Genomic DNA, 23,758 nt, shown 5'->3' with positions numbered 1-23,758 from the left:
GGCCCATTCCCCTATGCTATTGCTCTACATTGCCCCTGACTAATGCACCTAACGAAAACACTATGCGTAATTTAGCACGGCATTCACATCTTTGGATTGTGGGAGGAAACTGGAGCACACAAAGGAAACACACACAGACACAGGGAGAACGTGCAAACTCCACACAGACAGTCACCCAAGGCTGGAATCAAACCTGAGTCCCTGGCACTGAGAGGCAGCAGTGCTAACCACTGAACCACCGTGTCACCTTGTTTCCAACCCAATGAATTAGTAATAACTGGAGCTGAAAGCTGGTCTCAAATAGTGAAGCTATCAACTGTCCTAAAAATACATGATTCACTCATGCCCTTTTGGAAAGGAAATCTAACATCCTTACGCAGTGTCTAGGGAACACACAACTGATCTCTTGGATGCTGCCTGAACTGCTGTGCTCTTCCAGCACCACTGATCCAGAATCTGGTTTCCAGCATCTGCAGTCATTGTTTTTACCTGGTTGATTTTAACCCTACTGCGAGTCCTCTTGCAAGGATGCCTGCCTTGAAGAAGTTTTCTTCCTCTCTCTACAAGAATCTCAGGGAGTCCCTCTCCCACTGCAACTCCCAGGTCATTTCCTCTGCCCTGAAGCTCTTACTCTATGCTACTTTCTCCCCACCCCCACCCTCCCCTAGCTTATCTCTCCACACTTCAGGCTCACTGCCTTTATTCCTGATGAAGGGCTTTTGCCCGAAACGTCGATTTCGCTGCTTCTCGGATGCTGCCTGACCTGCTGTGCTCTTCCAGCACCACTAATCCAAATCCTGATCTCTGACATGGTCTAAAAAGATTCTCAGTCATAGTAAATGGGGATGGATAACAAATGCTATTCTTGCCCTCCAAGCCCACAACCCGTGAAAGAATAAAAAATACCCCTGAGTAAACACACTTTCTTTCCCTTCCCTCATCCTGTTATGAACCCTCACCCTGTCCACAGCCAAGAAATATAACAGCCTGAAAAATAATCATGTTACTCAAAATGTTACCTGTTTCCCCCTCTCCACAGATGCTGCTGGATCTGAATTTCTCCAGCACCTGCTGTTTTCATTTCAATTTTTCACCATCTGCAGCATTTTGTTTTTAAGATTACTAACTCTTTAACATCCCACACAAATACGGACAACACTCCAAAAGTAATTCAGCGATGACATGTAATTTTTCCGCAACATTTCTGACATTTTGTGGTGTTTTTCGATGATGGCCCATTGTTAAGGGATGGGATTTTTCTTTTCCAGGGTTTGAGTACTCTTGGAGCAGGATAATGAACAAATCTAAAGATTCAAAGTTATGAAAATGGTGAACAGGAAAAGGGTTATATGGCTCATCTAACCTACTCCAGGGATCAGTGAAACTTAGAAGTGCCAACATTAGACACCTACTAGAAACCGGGAGAAAGTGAGGGCTTGCAGATGCTGGAGATCAGAGTCAAAGAGTGTGGCGCTGGAAAAGCACAGCAGGTCAGGCAGCATCCGAGAAGCAGGGCAGTCAACGTTTTGAGCATAAGCCCTTCATCAGGATTGTCGGAGGGGTGGTGGTGGCGGGGGGGAAGCCCAAGGTGGCTGAAAGATAAATGGGATGGGGGTGGGGCGGGGGGGAATGTATCTTGGAAGGTGATAGGTGAATGAAGCTAGGGGTTGATGGTGATAGGACGGAGAGGAGGGTGGAGCCGATGGGGGGAAGGAAGATGGACGGGCAGGGCAGTTCGAGAGGGTGGTTCCGAGAGGGTGGTTCCGAGTTGGAGGGTTGGGTCTGGGATAAGGTGTGGAGAGGGGAGATGAGGAAACTGGTGAAATTAATATTTATGCCGTGTGGTTGGAGGGTCGCAAGGCGGAAGATAAGGTGTTTCTCCTCCAGGCGTCGGGTGGCTTGGATTTGGCAGTGGAGAAGGCCGAAGTGTTACATATCCTTAGTAGAGTGGGACGGGGGAGTTGAAGTGTTCGGCCACAGGGTGGTGGGGTTGTTGGGTGCATATGTCCAGGAGATGTTCCCTGAACCACCCTGCAACTTGGTGTCCTGTCTCCCCAATGTAAAGGAGACCACACTGGGAGCAACAGACACAGTAGATGAGGTATCTGCTATATACCAGTCATCTGCTGAGTAGGCAAAGACCCTATGGGGTTTTCGGGAAAGCGTGTTACATGTGAATGTACATTAAAGGACAAAACTTCTGCAAATTTCAATACTTACTTTTTACTCTGTTCCCATTCACTCCCCACACCTATTGATCCCTTCAGTTTTAAGAACTATATTTAATGTTTTGTCCTCAACTGCTTTCTATGGCACAGAATTCCCCAGGCTCACTAGGTGAAGACATTCCTTCTCAACTCACTCTGAAATGGTCTCTCCCATATTACATTCGTGCCTGTGGCTCCCTACTGTGTCAAAATTGCCACACACATTACACAGAGGGAGATGGTGGCTCAGTGGTAATTCTACAAATCTAGATAGCCAAGCCATGCTTTGGGCCAAATGGGTTCAAATCTTGCCAGAGAAACTGGTGGAACTTAATTTCAATTGATAAAACCTTGCATTGAAAGCAAGTCATTGAAGCTATTACTGGCTACTGTAAAATCCTATCTGATTCTTTAAATGTACTTCAGAGAAGGGAATCAGCTATCCTTACCTGGTTTGGCCCACATTTTAAACCAAACCTGTAGCAATGTCATTCTCATTAATTAGTCAAACAAGTACTCAGATCAAGGGCAATTCCTAGCATCCCTGCACCCTCAACCCACTGAGTCCATACTGACCCGCCAAAGAGTATCCCACCCAGACCCATCCCCTACCCTAGCTCTGTAGCCCTGTCACTCCCATGCTGATACACCTAACCTGCACATCTTTGGACTGTGGGAGGAAACCAGCACAGACATGGGGGAGTGTGAAAACTCCATATAGACATTCACTTGAGGGTGGAATCAAGCCCAGGTCCCTGACGCTGTCAGGTAACAGTGCTAACCACTGAGCGACTATGCTGAACAATTACAGATGGGTACTGTGACTAGCCTGCCAGTGACATCCACATCTTATGAAAAGAATTTAATAAATGAGAGCACCCACACACATCAAACACTCTCCATTGGCTGAAGAATACTTCAGGAAGTTCTAAATTCACAGAAGGAGCCATCTAAATGCAAGTCCTTTCTTAATTTGGGATCAATGGTAATGATCACCATTCAACTGTCCATTACTGTTTTGTAAAATAGTTTTTTAAAATAAAGTGTCAATTTATGTTTATTCCTCATACATTTGTGAAATTGCTAACCCAAAAAAAATGATAATTAAACCAAATAATGAATCCACAACGTTATGGCCCAACCCAGACAGACGACAGGAATTCGACCTCCCTGGTAATATTTCACTATAGGATCAATCCAACAAGGAGGAGCTGACACATTACTCTGACATATGTTTCTACACATGATACAATCACTGATGTTTACAATGTTCAGGAATATGACATCCTGTCTCAAAGAGGTGACACAGCACATTCTGTATAGTGTGACATGAAGCGTGAATAGTAACTACACAAGTGGTTGGTGTAACTGCCAAGGCAACAGCTCCTCCAGCCCAAGTTCCAAGTCCTATTTTTGTTGGCCAGAGGTGAATAAAGAGGCTGGCATTCTATTACAAACAGAGAAGTATTGTTAGCCCTTCACTTGCACAAAGATAAAGTACCAGTTGATATGTAAACCACAATACTCAGGGCAAGAGCAAGGGCTCATAAGAGTTGAATTAATGTTCAGTCTAAATCACTGAAACGTTGCAGGGAAGTGCACTTATGCTTCATAATCTCTCTCACACTGTTATCTGTGTTGAAAGGGTCACTTTGTAATGCCTTGATTTATTCTGCATGATTTTACTCCAGTAGTATTTGCAGTTTGCAAAGCTGTTAAAGAAACATTAAGATTCTTCACAAGTATTTTTGGATGAATACTTTCATCATACAATTGGATTCAAAGGATTAGGGCATTATAACTGAGGGTACAAGTCAACAGCTAGTGGCAGCAGTTGATCTATTTCCTTTTCATGACTTGTACATGTGTTCCCTGCCAATGGGAACATGGATAACTGGCAACTCCAAACATCTCAGAGTCTTTCTTGTCTCAAAGAACAAGAGAAAAATAATCTTGCATTTACATAACAACTTTAATTACCTCAGATCGACCAAAAATACTTATTCACAAATGAAGTGCTACCTTCAATAATCTACAGCATTGACTACAATTCAATCGCAAAATGAATTTGATAAAACAGTAAAGTTACTTGTAAATAGTGGCTGCAATGAAATTGTTCTTTTTGACTGTAACTTTTAAAACTATCAAGAAAGAAAACAATTGCATTTATGTACATTATTTTATATCCTTGGGTTCTGACAGCCAAAGTAGACTTTTAGGTGTGCATATTATTCCTATGGCTAATGTTGTTGGGTGAGAGAACACGGGATAAGAAAAAAAGGCAGAAAAACAACATATTCAGGGGAACCTCGATTATCCGGCATTCGATTGTCTGAATATCAGATTTTCTGACAAGATTGCATTGTCCCAATGCTTGGCTAAACTATGTTAACTGGCATTCAATTATCCAGGATTCGATTAACCGAACAAAATACTCCCCACCCGTGTTCTTCAGATAACCGAGGTTCCTCTGGACTGGAGATGGATAATCTGTTTGAAGAATGGAGCAGACTTGAGGTGTTGAATAGTCTGCTCCTGTTACCAACATTACTGTGATATGTAGACAAAAAGATAAGCATTGTGCACTGCATAGCATTTAGCAAAAGATTTTACTGCTCCTCGGAAGCTGCCTGAACTGCTGTGCTCTTCCAGCACCGCTAATCCAGATATCTGGTTTCCAGCATCTGCAGTCATTGTTTTTACCTGACTCATCAATGGTTCATCCCAAGTTACTATTAATCTCTGTGCTTTCAACTAAATGCCAGGGATTCAAATTGGGTCAATCAAAAACCATTTCAGCTTTACATGCATTATACTTCCTCACTGTAACCATTTCTGATGTAGCCCGATTGATGCCCAACATTAAATAGGCTTCCCTACAGTAAGATAATGCCAATCACACTTCGCCAAAATATAATCTTGCTGCTCTAAAACAAACTAATAGTATTCTGCTTTTATCTGTGTTTTTACTTTAAGCTTGAAAGTAGTGAGGGGCCCACTTACCTCACCAGGTTGAGGGATTGTCAGCTTTGGTAACTTGCACTTAGTACTTGCTGTGCTGGGCTTTCCATCTAGAAGGCTGCCAAACAGCTGGCTGCTAAAAGCATCATCCATCTCCATTAGTGGCTTTAGTTCAGGAGACTCGATAGGAACTTGGTCTTGCCCATCCATTGGTCTCACATAAGCAGTGGGTTTCTGTTGGAGCATGCTAGACTTAGAATACAGTCCAGGAGGGAAATTCTGAGCGGAGATTGCACTGCTGCAGGGTATCAGGGATGTTGAAGGAGCTGGAGATCCCGCAGAATGGAGAGCAGTGTCATTGTCAACGGGAGACTTTCCATGGCAGCTCTCTTTATAGGCATGATCCCCACTGCTGGATTTGGAATGGTTGTGTCTTTTGGAACGGGAAGTGGTACTGGGACTAGGTGACTGTGACTTAACGCAATCATCAACAATAGCCTGATGATCATTTTTGTGCTGCTCAGTCTGATTGCTATACAGGTCACCGTACCGGTCCTGGGCTTGTTCATGTTTTCCTCGGCTCTGCTGATTGCCGGACTGGCCTATGGATTGCACGCTGTGCCCACTCCCAGAACCATGGCCACTACGAGGCCAGTCCATCCGGGATTTCTTGCTGCTCTGGTGCCCATGCAGCAATGTTGAACTCAATGACAAAGAGGAAGAAGGTGGAGGCATACATGATGAGGAATGACTACTGCTTTGGTGGGATGAGCCTATTTTGGCTCTGGGTTCGGTGAAGAAACTCTGCTCCATTTTCTCGACAGGCGTCTGTGGAATCAACGACTTGGGGATCCCCACGAGGTGACTCTGGTTCGAGCGATTCGTTAACAGGTCCTTCATTTCATCGTAGTTCCCTAATGTACTCTGCACACGATTGGAAAGAGCATCACCCTTGCTGGTCTGAAAGAAATTAGACGGCATACAAGACTAAACAGTAATTATTTTAAAAGCACAACAAAGAATCCTTATAATAGACAACACGGCACAGTCGCCAAATGATATTCGATACATTTGCTCGCATTTGACATATTGAGTCACAGTTACCAAAAATTAATAAATGTGATTGTTTTTGAGGTTGTTCCAAAAACTTTTGTGGCTCACCAGTGTCCCAATGGGGAAGACAGGAAGGTGCTGCCCTTACCCATCCTGGAACACTTGTGACTTCAGTCCAGCATGGTACAATTGAGCCTTAAAACTCTGAAAATGGCTAAGGAAGCTACCAACTGCAATCATGAGGTGATGTTGTCTCCCCTTGATTATGTCTGGTCAGTAAATAAAACCTAGCAGCCTGAAATCAAACAAAAATAATCTAATTTGGGTGAAGCCAACTCTACGTTTGAAACAAAATGATCTCAGAGCCAGAACAGGGACCATTTCTGCCACATTACTGATTACATCGAGATGGCAAGCCAATTCTTTAAAAGGTCATTCCACTTAGCCCCTCGCAGCATTGGCCAAAAAAGCACAATCCCTTTTGAAGATTGCAGGCTGAAAGGCTTCAGAATTTACACTCAATTAACCCATCTTTGATTTTTTTTCTTCCCCCAGCCTATTTTATAGTGGCATTTAAACCTTACTAAGGGTTGGGAGGAACAAGTTAAACATTAAACACTTGGCTGCAAAAACTGCACTTATTAGAGAAAAAACAATTTAAAATAAATTTGCAAACGGCATTTATCTGCCCTGTGATGTATAATAAAGCAATTATACTGCAATCAATAAAATGCCATTTTCGCCATTGTACCTCTATTGATCAAAGCTTAGAAGATGTGTTGCAAATATACTCAATCACAATATAAAAATAATTGTGTGGCACCTCATTCATTTACAAGGAATACAGCGTTTTACAATGGATAACTGGACTAGACAGCCTCAGAATCAGAAAAGATTGGATCGAGTTTGCAGATGATGGGTATGTAAATACATTGTTTTCAGCAGTCTAATTCATGCTAGTAGCTGAATCACACTTCTCTTTACCAGAGACACAAACACACTAAAGCTGCTATTTATGGCATCTTGGTGAACAATTGGTTGATAAATGATTATCCCACACGAATCATGCAAGATGATCCAAATAAGAAAAATGATTTGCTTTCGTTTCTGACTGCACTTCACTTCCTGTTGAGCTAAGAACTAATTTCAGTCACTGCAAAGGGCTTTTGTGCAGCCTCAAAGAGGTTAATTGCCTGCAGAATCTTTTAGTTCCCATCAGCTCTGAAAAAGCTGACAGGGGTGCGGCTCTGCATGATGGATTTTTTTTTAAGTTTTAAAAATACACTTTATTCATAAAAATATCTTTATATACATACATAGCTCCTAAAGCAGTTTGGTTCTGTGCAGTAGCGTATGAAGAAATAAACACTGGAGTTTGACTCTATCCAGTAGATAAACCAAAGGCTGTTCTTACTATACAAGATTATATTTACATATATCTGAGGTATCAGAAGGGGCTCTGCACTTTGGATATTCCTGCTATTAGTTAATTAGATCTTCCTCAATATAAGGAGAGGCTGAATATTCTAGGACATTCCCCTCTGTAACACAGAAGGTTGAGAGAGCGACTTTATTGCGATTTATAAAGTCATGAGAGACATTGATAGGGTGAATAGCAAACGTCTTTTCCCTCGGGTGGGGGGTTTAAAACTAGGGTGCGTAGGTTTAAGGTTATAAGAGAAAGATATAAAAGCAACCTTAGGGGCAACATTTTCACTCAGAAAGTGGTTCATATGTGGAATGAACTGCCTGAGTTGTAGGTGCAGTTACAACATTTAAAAGACATTTGGATAAGTACATGAAATATTTGGAGAGATATGGGCCAAATGCAGGCATGTGACGCTATTTGAGTTTGGGATTATGGTGGGCATGGACTGGTTGGACCAAAGGATCTGTTTCTGTGTTGCATGACTGTATGAACCCAACCAAACATCCTTCTCTCCACCTCCCTATACCACCCCCCCCCCCCCCCCCGCCCCCCCCCCCCCACCCCCCACGCTATTATGTCTGATAAGCACTTCCTTTGCAGGAACTCTGTTTACTTTCCCCATTGACCGCTTGGATGTACTTGGTTAAAATGATGGTTAGGCCCCACAATCCCAATGTCAAAACTATTGCTTACAACCACAGCCACAGCTCAACATTGGCAGCTAGACCACATTATTCATTAATCTTTCTCTCTAAGTATCAACATGGGAGGGCATGTCACTTCCTTTTTTATACTCTCTCTCTGCAGTTTATCCCTCTCACCTACAAGTGAAACTGTTAATTAATTGGTGCTTTCATCACACACAATTGCTCTCCCTCTGTGGCCAGCTTAGATGGAAATGTTCTTTGCACATTAAGAGGTCTGCTATCCCTGAATGACCCAGCCTGAATCTCTGCTCAATCCTCCCCTGTAGAGTTGGGTCCATCAGGACTTCATCTCTGAGCCTCTCACTTTCAAATCAATTGAAAAAAAAGTGACAATTTTGGTCATCAAGCTAAAAAGGACAACTTTAGTCAGCGTGAATCCTGTAACACCAATTAACTAAATTTAGAAATTATAGATGTGATTTTTTTTTCCCTCTCACATTGCTCAAGTTTAACAGTAATTACTGCAAATTGATTAATTAACGGCGTGGTTCAAAACAAAGCAGATTATTAAAGTGCTATCACTGTCACTTAATGTGCAAATATGCCAAGGTACACCAAAGTTAAACAAACAACCTTTTAACGCATTTGGACCAGGCTACCTTGTAGGGTTCACTGAATAGATTAAAGCTTGCAGCAAACAGGTCCTCATCTTGATGGACTTCCTGGTTGCGTCTTTCCCATTCCTTCCTCCGCAGTGCATTCCGATCCTGCTCGTAGTGACTGCAACAGACACGGGGGAGATGGCGGTTAAAGACATGTATGCTCAAGCTGGCTCTGCCTAGCTGACAGAGTAACGCAACAGACAAGAGAAAAGAACTTACGATTGTTGAGCAAGGAGCAGTGATGCCCCTCGATACAAGGAACAGCTCAACTCACAGAATAGGAGTGGCGTGGGTCAAGGAAGCGAGGAGTGATGCGGGGGTTCGATGCACAAATCCTTTGAAATATTGCGGGAAAGATTTTTTAAAACCCAAAGAGGCAGGCAGGCTCCAACTTGCAGTGCCAACCCATGAGGGACCAGCAGCAAAGGACACTGGTGTGCATTCAGCTTGCATTGATTTGTTATGAGCGTTTGGTAGCAGTTAATTAGTGAACAAACTCAAGATGACAATTTAAATAGTAGATTGCACACACTGATGATATCTGCTGCAAGGAAAAGCCCCAATCTCTGCTGGATTCTGTACAGCACAAGTACAAATATTAATATCTACTGCAAGGTTGGGGCATCTAGGCACTGGTCAGATCAGCTAAAATTTTAAAAATCATCAAGAACTCGAACAAATTTTCCAGTATTTTAAACAGGTCTAAATAGATCACAAAGGTTGTAATGGGGAATGAACTGTATCACTTAGAGGATTAAATACTACAGCAATGTCTCTTTCAATGTTTGAAATGTCAATTATTAATTTGAAACAGCAGCCAATTAAACTAGTGGTGGATTATTTAGGCCCTTTGTTCTGTTTGCAAGGGCAGTGTTTGCATTTATATAAGCATCTTAACTGTAATCAGCCTTTTAGAATAAATGGGGTGTGTGCCTCTCTCATGTTCCAATGCAATGTTGGCTCTTCAAAACAAAAGCTGTAACAATGCCTTGAGGAAAAACAATAGCACATTAACGATGCATGCTATTATTACACACCAATCAGCCAGCACATTCTAGAGATGACGTGATACGCCTTGTGTTACGCTTCTCCAAAACCTGATGCTCAGAGCACATTGCAGTGCTTCTGAGTTTGCACAAACTAATTTCTGCATTAATTGTTCAATAAACATATTGAAGAAAGTTAGGACGCGGGGATTGAGCATCTTTTCAACAATGTGACTTAAGAACGTAAGAACCAGGAGCAGGAGTAGGCCGTCTGGCCCTTCGAGCCGGCTCTGCCATTCAATAAGATCATGGCTGATCTTTTCATGGACTCAGCTCCACTTACCCGCCCACTCACCATAACTTTTAATTCTTTTCCGGTTCAAAAATCTTTCTTTGCCTTAAAAACATTCAACAAGGTAGCCTCAACTACTTCACAGGGTAGGGAATTCGACAGATTCCCAACCCTCTGGGTGAAGAAGTTCTTCCTCAGCTCAGTCCTATCCCCCTTACTTTGAGGCGGTGCCTCTTCATTCTGGTTTTCATCTGTCTTGTTTTTATCCTATCTATTCCTTTCATAATTTGATATATTTCTATAAGATCTCTCCCCACTCGTTCTTCTAAATTCCAGTGAGTTTAATCCCAGTCTACTCCATCTCTCCTCATAAAGCAAGCTTTTCAACTCTGGAATCAACCGAGTGAACCTCCTCTGCATTCCCACTATTGTCTTTAACATTTGCTCATGCAATACCAATCAACATCTCTTGTCCAGAAAGGGAACAATTTAAAATATTCAAAATCTACCTTCATGTAGTGAATTGTTATGAGAGATTTTTCTTAAAAGTTATATTGAAAACTTTATTTTTTTCTTACTTTTCTTTATGGTTCTTTTCTTTCTTTCTCGCTCCAGGGAGAGGCTGCACAGGCTGTAGCTGTTTTTCCTGGAGTGTCGGAGGCTGAGGGGTGACCTTATAGAGGTTTATAAAATCATGAGGGACACAGATAGGATAAGTAGACAAAGTCTTTTCCCTGGGTTGGGGGAAAACTAGAGGGCATAGGTCTAAGGTGAGAGGGGAAAGATTTATAAGGACCAAAGGGGCAACCTTTTCACACACAGGGTGGTGCGTGTTTGGAATGGACTGCCAGAGGTAGTGGTGGAGGTTGGTACAATTACAGCATATACCCTGGATGGGTATATGAATAGGAAAGGCTTAAAGGGATATGGACCAAGTGCTGGAAAATGGGACTAGATTTATTTATGATTTGGAGGTGTCAGTATTGGACTGGGGTGGACAAAGTTAAAATTCACACAACACCAGGTTATAATCAACTGGGCAAAAGTGAGGACTGCAGATGCTGGAAATCAGAGTCTAGATTAGAGTGGTGCTGGAAAAGCACAATGGCTCAGGCAGCATCCGAGGAGCAGGAAAATCGACGTTTCAGGCAAAACATTTGCCCGAAACGTCGATTTTCCTGCTCCTCGGATGCTGCCTGACCTGCTGTGCTTTTCCAGCACCATTCAAATCTAAACACCAGGTTATAGTCCAACAGGTTTATTTGGAAGCACTAGCTTTCGAAGCACTGCTCTTTCATCCGGTGGTTGTGATGAAGGAGCAGCACTTGGAAAACTAGTGCTCCCAAATAAACCTGTTGGACTCTAATCCAGCGCTGTGTGATTTTTAAGTTAGATTTATCTAGGATATGTGGTCGGCATGGACGGGTTACACTGAAGGGCTTGTTTCCATGCTCTACAGCTCTTTGACTCTAAGTGTCTCAGGTTCTGAATGCATTATTCGCCATTTCTTTCGCAGCTGTTCAACTCTCATCTGTTAACGAATCATCTATTGGTCCTGTCATTCACTAAAGGTCCCAGGTAGCCTATTGTCCTCATCGTGTCAGTATCTGCTTGCGTTGTAGCAATTTAAAAATGCTAAAGAATTGTGAGCTTCAGAGAACATCTTTTTGAAGTACATTGAACTAACGGTGCATGGGACAAAAAGCTCATCCCCAGACAGATCCAGCCGACAGACATTCCAAAAGATTGGTGAACGAAAATGAAATGATGTTAACACATATTAGGCAGCTGTAATAAACATACTCGAGAAAATGCTGTGGGTGATGAGTGACAAATGCAAGCTTAAAAGGTACCTGCAATGTTCTTCTGTGTGCCGTTGCAAAACAAGCAATAACACGTTTATCTGGAGTCAGTTAACACACTTGCTAAATATGATAGATCAAAGGAATGTCTTAAGAGCAATGATCTGCCAACATTAAGTCATATCTTTTCAGACAAGCAGCCTGCCAATCAGACATTTCTGAAAAGAAACTGAATTACATTTAAGGGATAATGAACATCGAGTGCAATAATTAGTGAGTAATATATCTGAGGATTAGGTCGGGCATGTTACCAAAGTCAAGTATTTAAAATACTTTTGGGAACACATTCATTAGTTTGTCACTTCATTGATAAGTGTTGCTGTCCTCTTGGTTGACACAAGTTGAATTCTTTGAAGTATATGTTGTACATATGTTTGGATTTAGACCAACATTTGGATCCTTTCTAATAACCAAGTACATAAGGGAATGTTTGCCTTTTTTAAATTGATTGTATTACAGCAGCTGGCAATGCAATGGTAGAATTGAAATAATGCAGCGTTAAATCCTAATCTTCACTGGTGTCAAATCCCAGTGTCTAAAGAGACAAAGCATTTTCTCATAACGTTCTTGAGCACCTTAAGATCCTTTACCACATTAAAGGTGCCACATGAATGCTGAAGTGAGGCACATAAAAAGATTGAACTCTGGAGCAAGCTTTAACTGCACAACTGCAGGAAGTCCTGAAGAGTTTTCCACTCATTAAAGTATTTCTTGGTCGCTATATTAATGAAGAAACCTGTAATCAATTTGTGCACAGACAATATCAGATGGTCAGATTTTAAATGCTGATAGATGACAAATGTTGGCTAATACATTGGGGAAAATCTAACCCTGCTCCCCTTCCAAAGATTTTGAAGGATCTTTTATATCAACACAACAGGATAGATGGACCTTCAGTTCATCAAAAAACATCACTCACTCACTGCTACACTGAGAGAGTCAGTTCAATGAGAAGGCAAGTGGTAAAGGTGACAGAAACGGATACAGGGGGATACGGACAGGTGAAGCAAGTGGACAAAAACTTGGGAAATGAAATATAAAGTGAGAAAACGTGTAGTTATGCACTTTGACAGAAGGAATTTAGGAACTAATATTATTTAAATGGGGAAGGACTGCAGAAAGCTCCAGCACAGAGAAATTTAGAAGTCCTCATGAATAAATCACAAAAAGCTAGCATCCAGGTTCGGCAGGTAATAGGAAAGGCAAATGGAATGTGGGTCTTTAGTCTTGCTAAATGTATACAAGGTACTAGTTAGACAATGCCTGAAATACTGTGATCAGCTTTGGTCCCCATCAAGAAGTAAAGATATAGGGCATTGGAGGCAGTCCAGAGAGGGTTCACGAGGTTGATCTGAGGTATGGAGGGATGTCTTATGAGGAAAGGTTAATTAGGTTGGGCTTGTACTCATTGTAATTCAGAAGAATGACAGGTTACCTTATTGAAACATAAGGTCCTGAGGGGATCTGCCAGGGTCGATGTGGAAAAGTTGTTTCTCCTTATGGGAGAGTCAAGGACCAGTGGACATACTCTCAGAGTAAATGGTCACCCATTTAAGACCAGCGATAACGAGGAATTTCCTCTCTCTGTAGAATTCTTTATCACAGTGTGCTGTGGAGGCTGTCACATTAAGTATATTTTGGGCAGAGATAGACAGGCTTTAATCCATAAGGGGAACAACGGAATGGGGAAAAGTTAGGGCAGTGGAGTTGAGAATTATCTCATTGAATGGCAGGAAATATTCAATGAGTTTAATGGCCTACGACTGTTCCTGTGTCTTGTTATGATTGCGCTGTCAAGTCTCCAGAATGCAATGATGAACCGATAATCTGATTCATGGGTAACTGGGGAACAGTAAGTCAAGTTACTCTGTCCTGAACCAGATTCAAACTGCCCTGCTGCAGTTCATGCAGTGCAGGTACATCCACAGTGATATTCAGGGAGGGAATTCCAGGATTTGGACCCAGTGACAGTGAAAGAGCAGTAAAATACTTCCAAGGCAAGATGGTGAGAGATTTGGAGGGCAACTTACTGGTGGTGGTGTTTCCTTGTATCTGCTGCTATTTAAGAGGCATTTAGGCAGTCCCGTGGATCTGGGAGGGAATGGGAGGGATATGAACCATATCCAGGCAGATGAAATTAGTTTAGAATAGCACCATGGTTGGCACAGATATGGTGGGCCGAAGGGCCTAAGCCTGTGATGCACTGTTCTACGTCCTTGTCCTTCTAGATGGTACGGGTTTAGGAGGTGAGTGGTTGTTAATATAGTTATATATACTTTATAACTATATTATAATGCATGGATGAGAACTGCAGGTGTAAAATAGCTTTTAAATAATACCTAAAACCTGCAATCTGTTATGTACAAGAAAACACCCTTCAGCCATTACCAACTAAATGGTCAGACTTTCAAATCATAGAATCCCTACAATATGGAAAGAGGTCAGCACTGACCCTCCCACTCAGTCCCAGACCCTCACCTTATCCCCGTAACCTCACATTTGACCATGGCGAATTCACCTAGCCTACACATCCCTGAACATGAGGCAATTTAGCATGGCAAACCCACCGAACCTTCACAAGTTTGGACTGTGGGAGGAAACTGGACAACTCAGAAGAACCCAGGCAGACACAGGGAGAATGTACAAACCCAGGTTTCTGATGCTGCGAGAGGAACTTTGTTACAGATGTAAACTGATCTTAAAAACAAAGAGATCAAAATAGATACTTAAAACAAAACTGTTTGAACTGAAATGAATGACAATGCCTTCTAAGTAGCCTCACAAGTCGATTCTGCTATAACACGAGTTTAGTTAATGTGAATTCGCTGCATCGCTACTGACCAATGGGGACATTGTTTCTAAAGTCCAAACTTTTAAACTTGCATTGGCAATAATGCAATTACAGCATCAACACTTTAAGTGCTGCTTCTTTAGCGCGATTTTTCTATCACATGGGGTTGCACAAGAACACAAGCATTGCATTATGTAAGAACTGACTGTAGCTGGACATCCGGTGGGAACCAAAACAGTGGCACTAAAAAGGAGAAAGGTCTGAAAATTACCATCTTCTCCTGACCTCAAACTGTCCGTGACTAATCTTGTAGAATTCACAATATATTGTAGTTGCAGGCCAGAATTATTTCAGAACGACTGAGATATGGCAATGGTCATAATTTGTCACAGTGCCAACTGCGTATAATGGGAAATCATACAGTCTGCATTACATCAGTTACTGTTTGTTAATGATAGCCAAAATCCAACTACATCACATTAGTTAATGTCAGAAAGCTTTAAAATCTCAATTCATACCAACTGATTCGGGCTATAAGAAACCTGGTTTAGCATTAAATCAAGATTTCATCATGTCCTTGCAATATGACAATATTTCAACATATCAGGATCCAGTTTTGCCCAGTTACACATTCAACATTTTCGGTAGGTGCCTAAAAATGCTAATATAATTCTCATTAGCCTATTGACTCATGGTCCTTTCTGGTAGTCCATGTGGCTTGGCTCCAACATGTTTTTAGCTTGACTTTTAAATGATGTTATCTATGGCCCAAAACACTGTCAAGGCAAAATCACAAGCGTGAGGGACCAAACTGCCAAATGATAGTCAGCCAAGCATGTTGTCTGATAAGGAGAAACATGTCACTTACTAATTCGGAATGCTTCTAATTGATTACTTTCTTTCATAATATGGCTTTTTTTCCACTCAGGAACAAATATGATAAATCTTTTGTATTTCTGTCAATGAGCTTGGTGTCCCCTTGTGTGGGACTTGTTCTTTGGGAAAAGAATGTACAATTATGTTTATTACCTAATAGATCACTGTGTTTGAGTGTTGTGCGACAACCTCTGTCACCATTAAACACTCAATGCTGATTATATTCCTTTCTAAAACTGAATTATAAAATGCAAAAGCTTCAAAATGTTACAGTGGGGCATTGGCTCAATTCCTTTGAAATTCTAGTCTTCCTTCTTTGGGCACTAAACTTCAGCTCTTGTGAAAATGAGGAATTCCAGGTAAACACATTGGCCACTCATACACTGCTGTTTCATACTGTCACATGAGGGAGCAAGCGAAATGAAGCAACAACAACATGAATGTAGCACCTCTAGTTGAGAAAAGCAGCCCAACTTCCTTCGACATTCCAAGTTGCCAGTCCAAACAATCACAAGCAGAATTCAGTCCTGACTCTCGTATAATATTAGCCTTCAAGTCAATTCTGGGGGGTGAAAGGGTCTTCTGATTTTATTTTGGGAATACTAATACTAATACTAATCTCTACCAGGAGAGATTGGAGAAGGGACACTGGGCCAGAAAAACAAAGAGGAACATGTAAATATCAGCTTCCAAGAAAATATTGTTCAAACATTGGGAAGAGAATGGAGACAGCCGGACATGTATCACAGCAGTCCTCTGCTTCAGACAGTCCAAGGGATATTCCACATCCAGTTTAAAAGGCCTTCCTGATGAGGGCTTATGCCCAGAACTTCGACTCTCCTGCTCCTTAGATGCTGCCTGACCTGCTGTGCTTTTCCAGCATCACACTCTTTGACTCTGATCTCCAGCATCTGCAGTCCTCACTTCCTCCCAAAGGTAACTCACTTTATACAATGGAAAGAGACAGTGCACTGAAGCTTTACTTCTTGCAATCATCTTGCATGCATTCAGGTAAGTGAACATTAACAGACTTTATTGAATGGAGTTGAATCTTCTGGAACTCTGGAGACTTGGATCTCAGACCCATGTGATCTGCCATTATGTTTTAAATAGCTTCTTACTCAACGAATAACTACTGAGGATGTCCATACCAGTAGAGGTAACCTTTTACTCCGCAGATATCATCCTGGGGCCATTTGAGACCATAAATGCATTCAGACCCATAGACTCACTTGGAAGATCTTCCTACTTTAATGCTTCCTTCCCATCAATTAGAATGAGCCATACATCTGCCCATCCCTCACTCCTGCCTGCCAGACTGGCAGAGTCACAATACAGGGCTCCCAGTCATCTTAATGACATCATTCCATGTGGGAGTCCTGTCTCCTGCCAATTAACACTTTGAATTGAATGGTTAAATAGCAGGCCCTGGGATCATGGGTTAACCCCCTTCCCAATTTTTGATTGGGGGTGGTAAGAAGAGGTCAGGGTAGAGGATTACTGCCCCCCACATCAGGAAATCCAGCCCCAACATTCCTGAAGTGGCATCAATGTAAACCCTTACTCTTCCTCTGAAGAAGCATTCTGTTTGCTTTTCAATTTATTCTGATGGGCCAATACGATCAAGGCAAACTTTTATGGCGCATCCTTACTTGCTCCTGGTAAGGTAGTGGTGAGCTGCCTTCTCAAATCATCCCTGTCTGTGTTTTTAAGGTACTCTTCAATAAGACATTTCAAGGATGGAGGAATAGCACTACATGTGCCCAAGGTGAGGAAGATGTGTGACTCGGAAGGGAAACTGCAGCTGATGGTGTTCCTTTGCTGTTATTTGAGATGAAGAAGATTCTTAAGACTGGTCAGGATAGACATGGAGAGTTTGTTCCCACTGTTATAGTGTCCAAGACCAAAGGGTACAATCTCAATGTAAGGGGCCACCAATTTAAGGAGCCATTTTTTCTTTCTCTGACGGTAGCAAATCTGTGATACTCCTTACCATAGAGGGCTTTTGAATCAAGGGTTATGGAGAAAAGCAGAAAAGTGAAATCAAGGGTTATCAGATCAGCCGCGATCTTATTAAATGGTGAAGGAGACTTGATGGGTCGAATGGCCCCCTTCTGTTCCAATGTTTTATGATCTATCCTACTATGTGGGGGAATGCTTTGAGGGCTGCAGTTGAAGACATCTTGACAAGCAGAAGGTACACACTGAGCCCATAGTAACAATGGATGACACAGTTATGATGGATGGACTGCTAATGAAGAGGGCTGCTTTGTCGTGGATGGGAAATGTTGTTGGAGTCTTGAGAGTACAGAGTGTGCCCCAAGAGCTTGAAAGGTTCTCAATGGTGGGCGGGAATGTGGATTTGAGGTTACAATCAGATCAGCCATGATCTCATTCGATAGCAGAGAAGATTCAAAAGGTTGAATGGCTTACATCTGCTCCTAGCTCATACGTTTACGTGTGGGTCGACCGCACTCCAAACTCAAGCCTTGTCTACAGTGGAGGTGGTTTGGGCTGTCAAAACATTGGAAAATGCCTTTTAGTATTTCAAATGATGATTGCAACTATGAAGTTACTATCAACCACAGAAAGATTGAAATCACCCTTATATTGTGGATGGTTCTGTAAGTGTCCTGGCCTCTGGCATTAAGGAATCAACAAAAAGGGAATGGTTGCACTTGAGACATAGTGACATTGGTCCAGGCCATCAGCCAGCGACATTATAATTATTTCCAGGGCATTCAACAGGAGTTTGAGAATCTGTTTGTGTTTCTTGTGCAAATTTACCATTGGGAAGCCAAGTTTGCAGGGAGGGTTCCCACACTGTTAGATCAGCACAGGGAAAGGTAGGAACTGTATTTTTCACCTTATTCCATACAGCACAGCAAGTGCCTTGGAAGAGTTTCACACTTCGTCTGACAGCTCATGAGCATCCGCGTTAGTTTGGCAGAGGATTCTGGACTTCATTCGCAACAGAACGTCAGAACTTTGGTACCCAGAGACCACATGAAAAAAATCAGATAAAATTGCAGGAAAATGTACGAACTGTAGAGCTCAGAAAACGGCTTGTTTGGTCCACTCGCCTGTGTTAGCTTTCTGGCAGAACTCTTCCATCCGTCCCACTGCCCCACCTCAGCGTGCCCCCTCAACACCACCACCACCCCCCCCACCCCCACACACACACCCTAAAACTCAGCACTTCTGCCGCTGCTTCACATCCTTCCGGTTGCTCTCAGGTTTAACACTATAATCCAGCTGAGGCCTAACCAAGTCAGAGCAAGGCTATTCGGCCCATTGTGCCTGTGTCCACTCTTGGAAAGAGCTATCAAACATAGACCCCCTACCTCCAATCTTTTCCCATAATTGCATACCCAATTGCCTTTTAAAGGTAATTATTCAAACAGCTTTAGAGTTCTGTGATATCCATATTGTGTACAGCTGCAAGTCTGCACAAGCTTCACTACACACAGCATCATCCCACAAGCAGAATTACCAATAGTCAAACTATTAAGTTGCACATTAGCCAATTAACAAAAACTGACTCAACAACATACATTGTTGGATGACATTGAACTAGACATTAATTTTGCCAAAATATTATTCCAAATTCTTGCACACTGCTCAACGCTGTCTGTTTGAAGTTTGCACATTCTCCCATGTCTGTGTGGGCTTCCTCCGGGTGCTCTGGTTTCCCCCCAATATCCAAAGATGTGCAGATTAGGTGGATTGGCCACGCTCAATTGCCCATAATGTCCAGGAATGTACAAACTCGGTGGAATGGCCATGGGAAATGCAGGGTTATAGGGTAGAGGGCGAGGTCTGGCTCAGTTGATCTACGGAAGGTCACTGCGGACTCAATGGGCTGAACGGCCTGCTTCCACACGGTAGAGATTCTATGCTTCTATAATAACATGCTATGTGAATGGAATGCTTACCATCACTGATAAGTCTTAATGTGAACAACCTGCCACTCCTGCTTCCACCTCCCCATATCCTGCACACCCTAAAAAAAACACCAGATCGCAAATACAACACTCACTCTTTAGTAAACTCAATAGCAGAACCGTCCACTCCAGTGAAAGGACAATGCTTTGATCGAGGCATGTAGATCATTATGTTCTGCAGAAACCACAGATCAACACTCTCACAAAAGACTGCGAAGGGTGTCAGTGCATAAAAATAGCTCTTGAGGACCAGACTCAAATGGCATTGAGGCAACATAACAAGAGAATTTGGACTTGGTACAATACAGCATGTACTGCAGCTCTGTTCAGCTGAGGTAACAACTGTCTCTCTTTCTCTCTGTCTTTACAGATGCTGCCTGACCATTTGGCAGGTCCCAGTGCTTTCAATTGAGGTTTCATATATCCAGTATCCACAGTGCTTTGCCTTGCAGCAGTTGAACAGGAGCAGCAACATACTGGGGAGTTACACAGTGCAAGACAGACAGCAAAACCAGCAAACACTAGCTGTGACTCATTTTTTTTATTGTCAAGAGAATCAGGAATCATTGTGCAAAAAAACAAGAGCATTCAGTCCATTGTACGTGTTCCAGTATTGACCCAACTGACAATATTCAACCAGGAATTCAAAACGCTCTCTATACTCTCGCACCAGAGGCTACATAGACCCTCACAAGAAGTACCAACACCCTCCCCTTCACCATAACAGAGAAACAAAGAGGAACTTGCAATTCTACAGCACTTTTCACAACTACATGGGGTTCTGGTACAGCTTAAAGCCAATGAATCACTTTAGAAATGCGGTCAGTCCTGTGAAGTCTTGCGTGTAAACACTGTCAGAGGCGTCAGTGTCCAGATATATGCCAAATGCAAGCTTCAGTTGCCCTCTCAAGTGGATGTAAGCGATCCCATGGACCCACTATTTCATAGAAAAATGGCCAATAGTTCTCCTTTAACTAATATCATGAAATATGAAACCTGGTCCATGGTTTTTCTGGGAGCTGGCTGTGCACAAACTAGCCACTGAGCTTCCTACAGTGCCTCAGCAACTGCACTCCAAACATGTGTTTGCTGCTCTTGAACCATTTGAGAACATCTTGAAAGCATGGGTATATGGCATAGTTTGTGGCATTTTTCATTAAAAAGGGGGATTTCAGTCCTGATCAAACAATTTCAAGTCTGATACCTCCTCCCTCAACTTGACAAGAAAAATGGGTTTGACAGGAATGACAATAAAAGTCCTGTAATTTTGTTTTTGTCATTACATTTCACATGAGACGGTTGCTTGCTCCAGCTGCAACGAGGCCACTCAGAGCTAGCCTTTACAAATGCAAGTACAGAAGAGAAAAAGAAAGTAAGGGTTCAGGTGGTTTGAATCTGTCTGGTGTTGTTTCAAAGTTCAGAACAAGTACATCTGTATGTGTGTAGGAGTGCACTGCATAACAATGTGCGCACCACACCATTTTCAATCCACTTCGAAACTCTCTTTGTCCTCCTTTAGCTTTTTATGTTGCAAGGTGCACAAATGCAAAGGCCTACACATCAGGGTTGCAAAGATGTTGAGGTTGAGCTTGGTCAGACGTTGTTGAAACATGTCCACTCCAGTGAAAGGACGATGCTTTGATCGAGGCATGTAGATCATTATGTTCTGCAGAAACCACAGATCAACACTCTCACAAAAGACTGCGAAGGGTGTCAGTGCATAAAAATAGCTCTTGAGGACCAGGCTCAAATGGCATTGAGGCAACATAACAAGAGAATTTGGACTTGGTACAATACAGCATGTACTGCAGCTCTGTTCAGCTGAGGTAACAACTGCCTCTCTTTCTCTCTGTCTTTACAGATGCTGCCTGACCATTTGGCAGGTCCCAGTGCTTTCAATTGAGGTTTCATGTATCCAGTATCCACAGTGCTTTGCCTTGCAGCAGTTGAACAGGAGCAGCAACATACTGGGGAGTTACACAGTGCAAGACAGACAGCAAAACCAGCAAACACTAGCTGTGACTCATTTTTTTTATTGGCAAGAGAATCAGGAATCATTGTGCAGAAAAACAAGAGCATTCAGTCCATTGTACCTATTCCAGTTCTTTGGAAGAGAGGAAAAGAGACAGGAGACTTGCATTTATATGATGCCTTTCACAATCGCCCAGATGTCTCAAAATATCTTACACTCAATGACACACATTTGAAGTTATAAAGTGTGCAATAGTCACCAAGATGTTCTCAGAAAACTCCCAAAGCTCTGCAGAGTCAGGCTTGATTTTTGTGTTCACGCCCTGGAGAGGCACTTGAACTTATTACATCAGCACGGCGGTAGGAGCTACGGCCAGCACAAATTAATCCCAATTCCAAACATTTCCTCTTTCCAAAGAATCAAGCAAATTTACTATTTCACAAGCACATATCCAAATCCCTTTCGGAAGTTACCACTGATTCTGCTCCCACCACCCTCTCAAACAGGAAATATTTGTTCCAGATAATATATCACAACTGAGCTGAAAATGTGTTGCTGGAAAAGCGCAGCAGGTCAGGCAGCATCCAAGGAACAGGAGATTCGACGTTTCGGGCATAAGAAGGGCTTATTCCTGAAGAGGGGTTTATGCCCGAAAGGTCGAATCTCCTGCTCCTTGACCTGTTGCGCTTTTCCAGCAACACATTTTCAGCTCTGATCTCCAGCATGTGCAGTCCTCACTTTCTCCTCGAAGAATATATCACAACTCCAGATTAAAGTAAGTGGGTGAACACAGGGAAAAGATTTCAAGTGATATGTGTAAAAATATACTTTGAACCCAATGTGAAAATTAAGGTGGACACAGGAGCACTTCCTAAATCTTGATTACACTTCACTCGCACTGACGTCCATGTGTGTGAGGTTCCAGTCTAGAAGTGGTTTTGGCTTTAGGCTATGTCAGTGCTGTTATGTTCTACAGTTTTTACTTCAACACTATGCCAGTAGAACCAGGTTCTGAAGTACTGGCCACACACACTGGCAAATAAAATGCTACTAGGTAGGTTAAGGAAGCTGGGTGCTGTTTTAATGGTGTTCCCCAGCCATCTGCCTTACCAAAATGTAGACACTTGTTTTGATATTACTACCACTGCATAGGGTCCAACCACAGGGAGATTGTTGGCACAAGCATGGGACTAAGGCAAGTGAAGCAGCTTTTGATTCAGATTGGGATCTCTCTCTTTGCTCATTCATAGGATTTGGGTGCACCACCAAAGTCAGTATTTATTACCCGTGCCCAGATGCCTTTGAGAAGCCCAACTTGTTGACCCCCTGCAATTTGTCTGTTCAAAGTAATCCCAAAGTGCTATTAGGGGAGGCAGTTTGGGTTTCGATCCAGCAGTGAGTTAGTGACTGAGCCATCAACCATGGCTCACTTAATAGAGGTTGGCCTCTGACTGAGAACCTGATGGGCTCAAGGCAGAGTCTAAAGATTTGACACCAGAATCCAGGCTGACAACCCACCGAAGTAAAGGGAGTACCAGTAAGCCAAGTAATGTTCTGTAGATGCAGCTTCACATCCCGCCATGGCAAATGGTGAAACTTGAACGCAAGAAAAAAAAATCTGACGTTAAAAGTCCAATTTTGTCTAATTATCCATTTTAGTTCAAACCCTCCCAGTTCACTCATGTCCTTTTGGAGAAGGAAAAACAACTCATCTTACCTGGTCTGTCGACACAATACTCCAGACCAACAGCAATGCTGGTCAACACATTCTTAACTCCACTATGAAATAGCCCAGCCAAACTTTCAGCAGTATAAAAATCAACTAAATTATCTCAAAGCAAAAACAGGAAGAAACCAGACAAGCAATTAATCAAGGCTTTGGAAACAACAATGCCACACTCAGTCCTGTTGACCCTGCAAAGTCCTCCTTACCAACGTTGGCTAGTGCCAAGATTAGGTGATCTGACTCTCAGGCTAGTCAAGCAATAATCTGACATTGCCATACTCATGGGATGACATCTTACAGACCATGTCCCAGGCAACATCAGTGGTGGTAGAGATGGTGGCACAATGGTA

At 42.5% G+C, this 23,758-nt stretch overlaps 1 protein-coding gene across 2 annotated transcripts in view; it reads right to left on the bottom strand.

Moving 5' to 3' along the window:
• The window catches only part of aff2 (AF4/FMR2 family, member 2), a 536,530-nt gene that overhangs the window by 383,015 nt on the left and 129,757 nt on the right, over positions 1-23,758 (bottom strand). For both annotated transcript variants that reach the window (XM_060832402.1, XM_060832404.1), the window contains exons 2-3: positions 8,957-9,077; positions 5,211-6,128 (exon numbers count right to left, since the gene is read on the bottom strand). In XM_060832402.1, the coding sequence (XP_060688385.1) occupies positions 5,211-6,128; positions 8,957-9,077 (1,039 nt within the window). The remainder of the gene's footprint in view (positions 1-5,210; positions 6,129-8,956; positions 9,078-23,758) is intronic.

Source organism: Hemiscyllium ocellatum, chromosome 11, assembly GCF_020745735.1.
Source record: "Hemiscyllium ocellatum isolate sHemOce1 chromosome 11, sHemOce1.pat.X.cur, whole genome shotgun sequence".
Taxonomy (NCBI): Eukaryota; Metazoa; Chordata; class Chondrichthyes; order Orectolobiformes; family Hemiscylliidae; genus Hemiscyllium; species Hemiscyllium ocellatum.
This window is presented reverse-complemented; position numbering and strand designations above follow the sequence as displayed.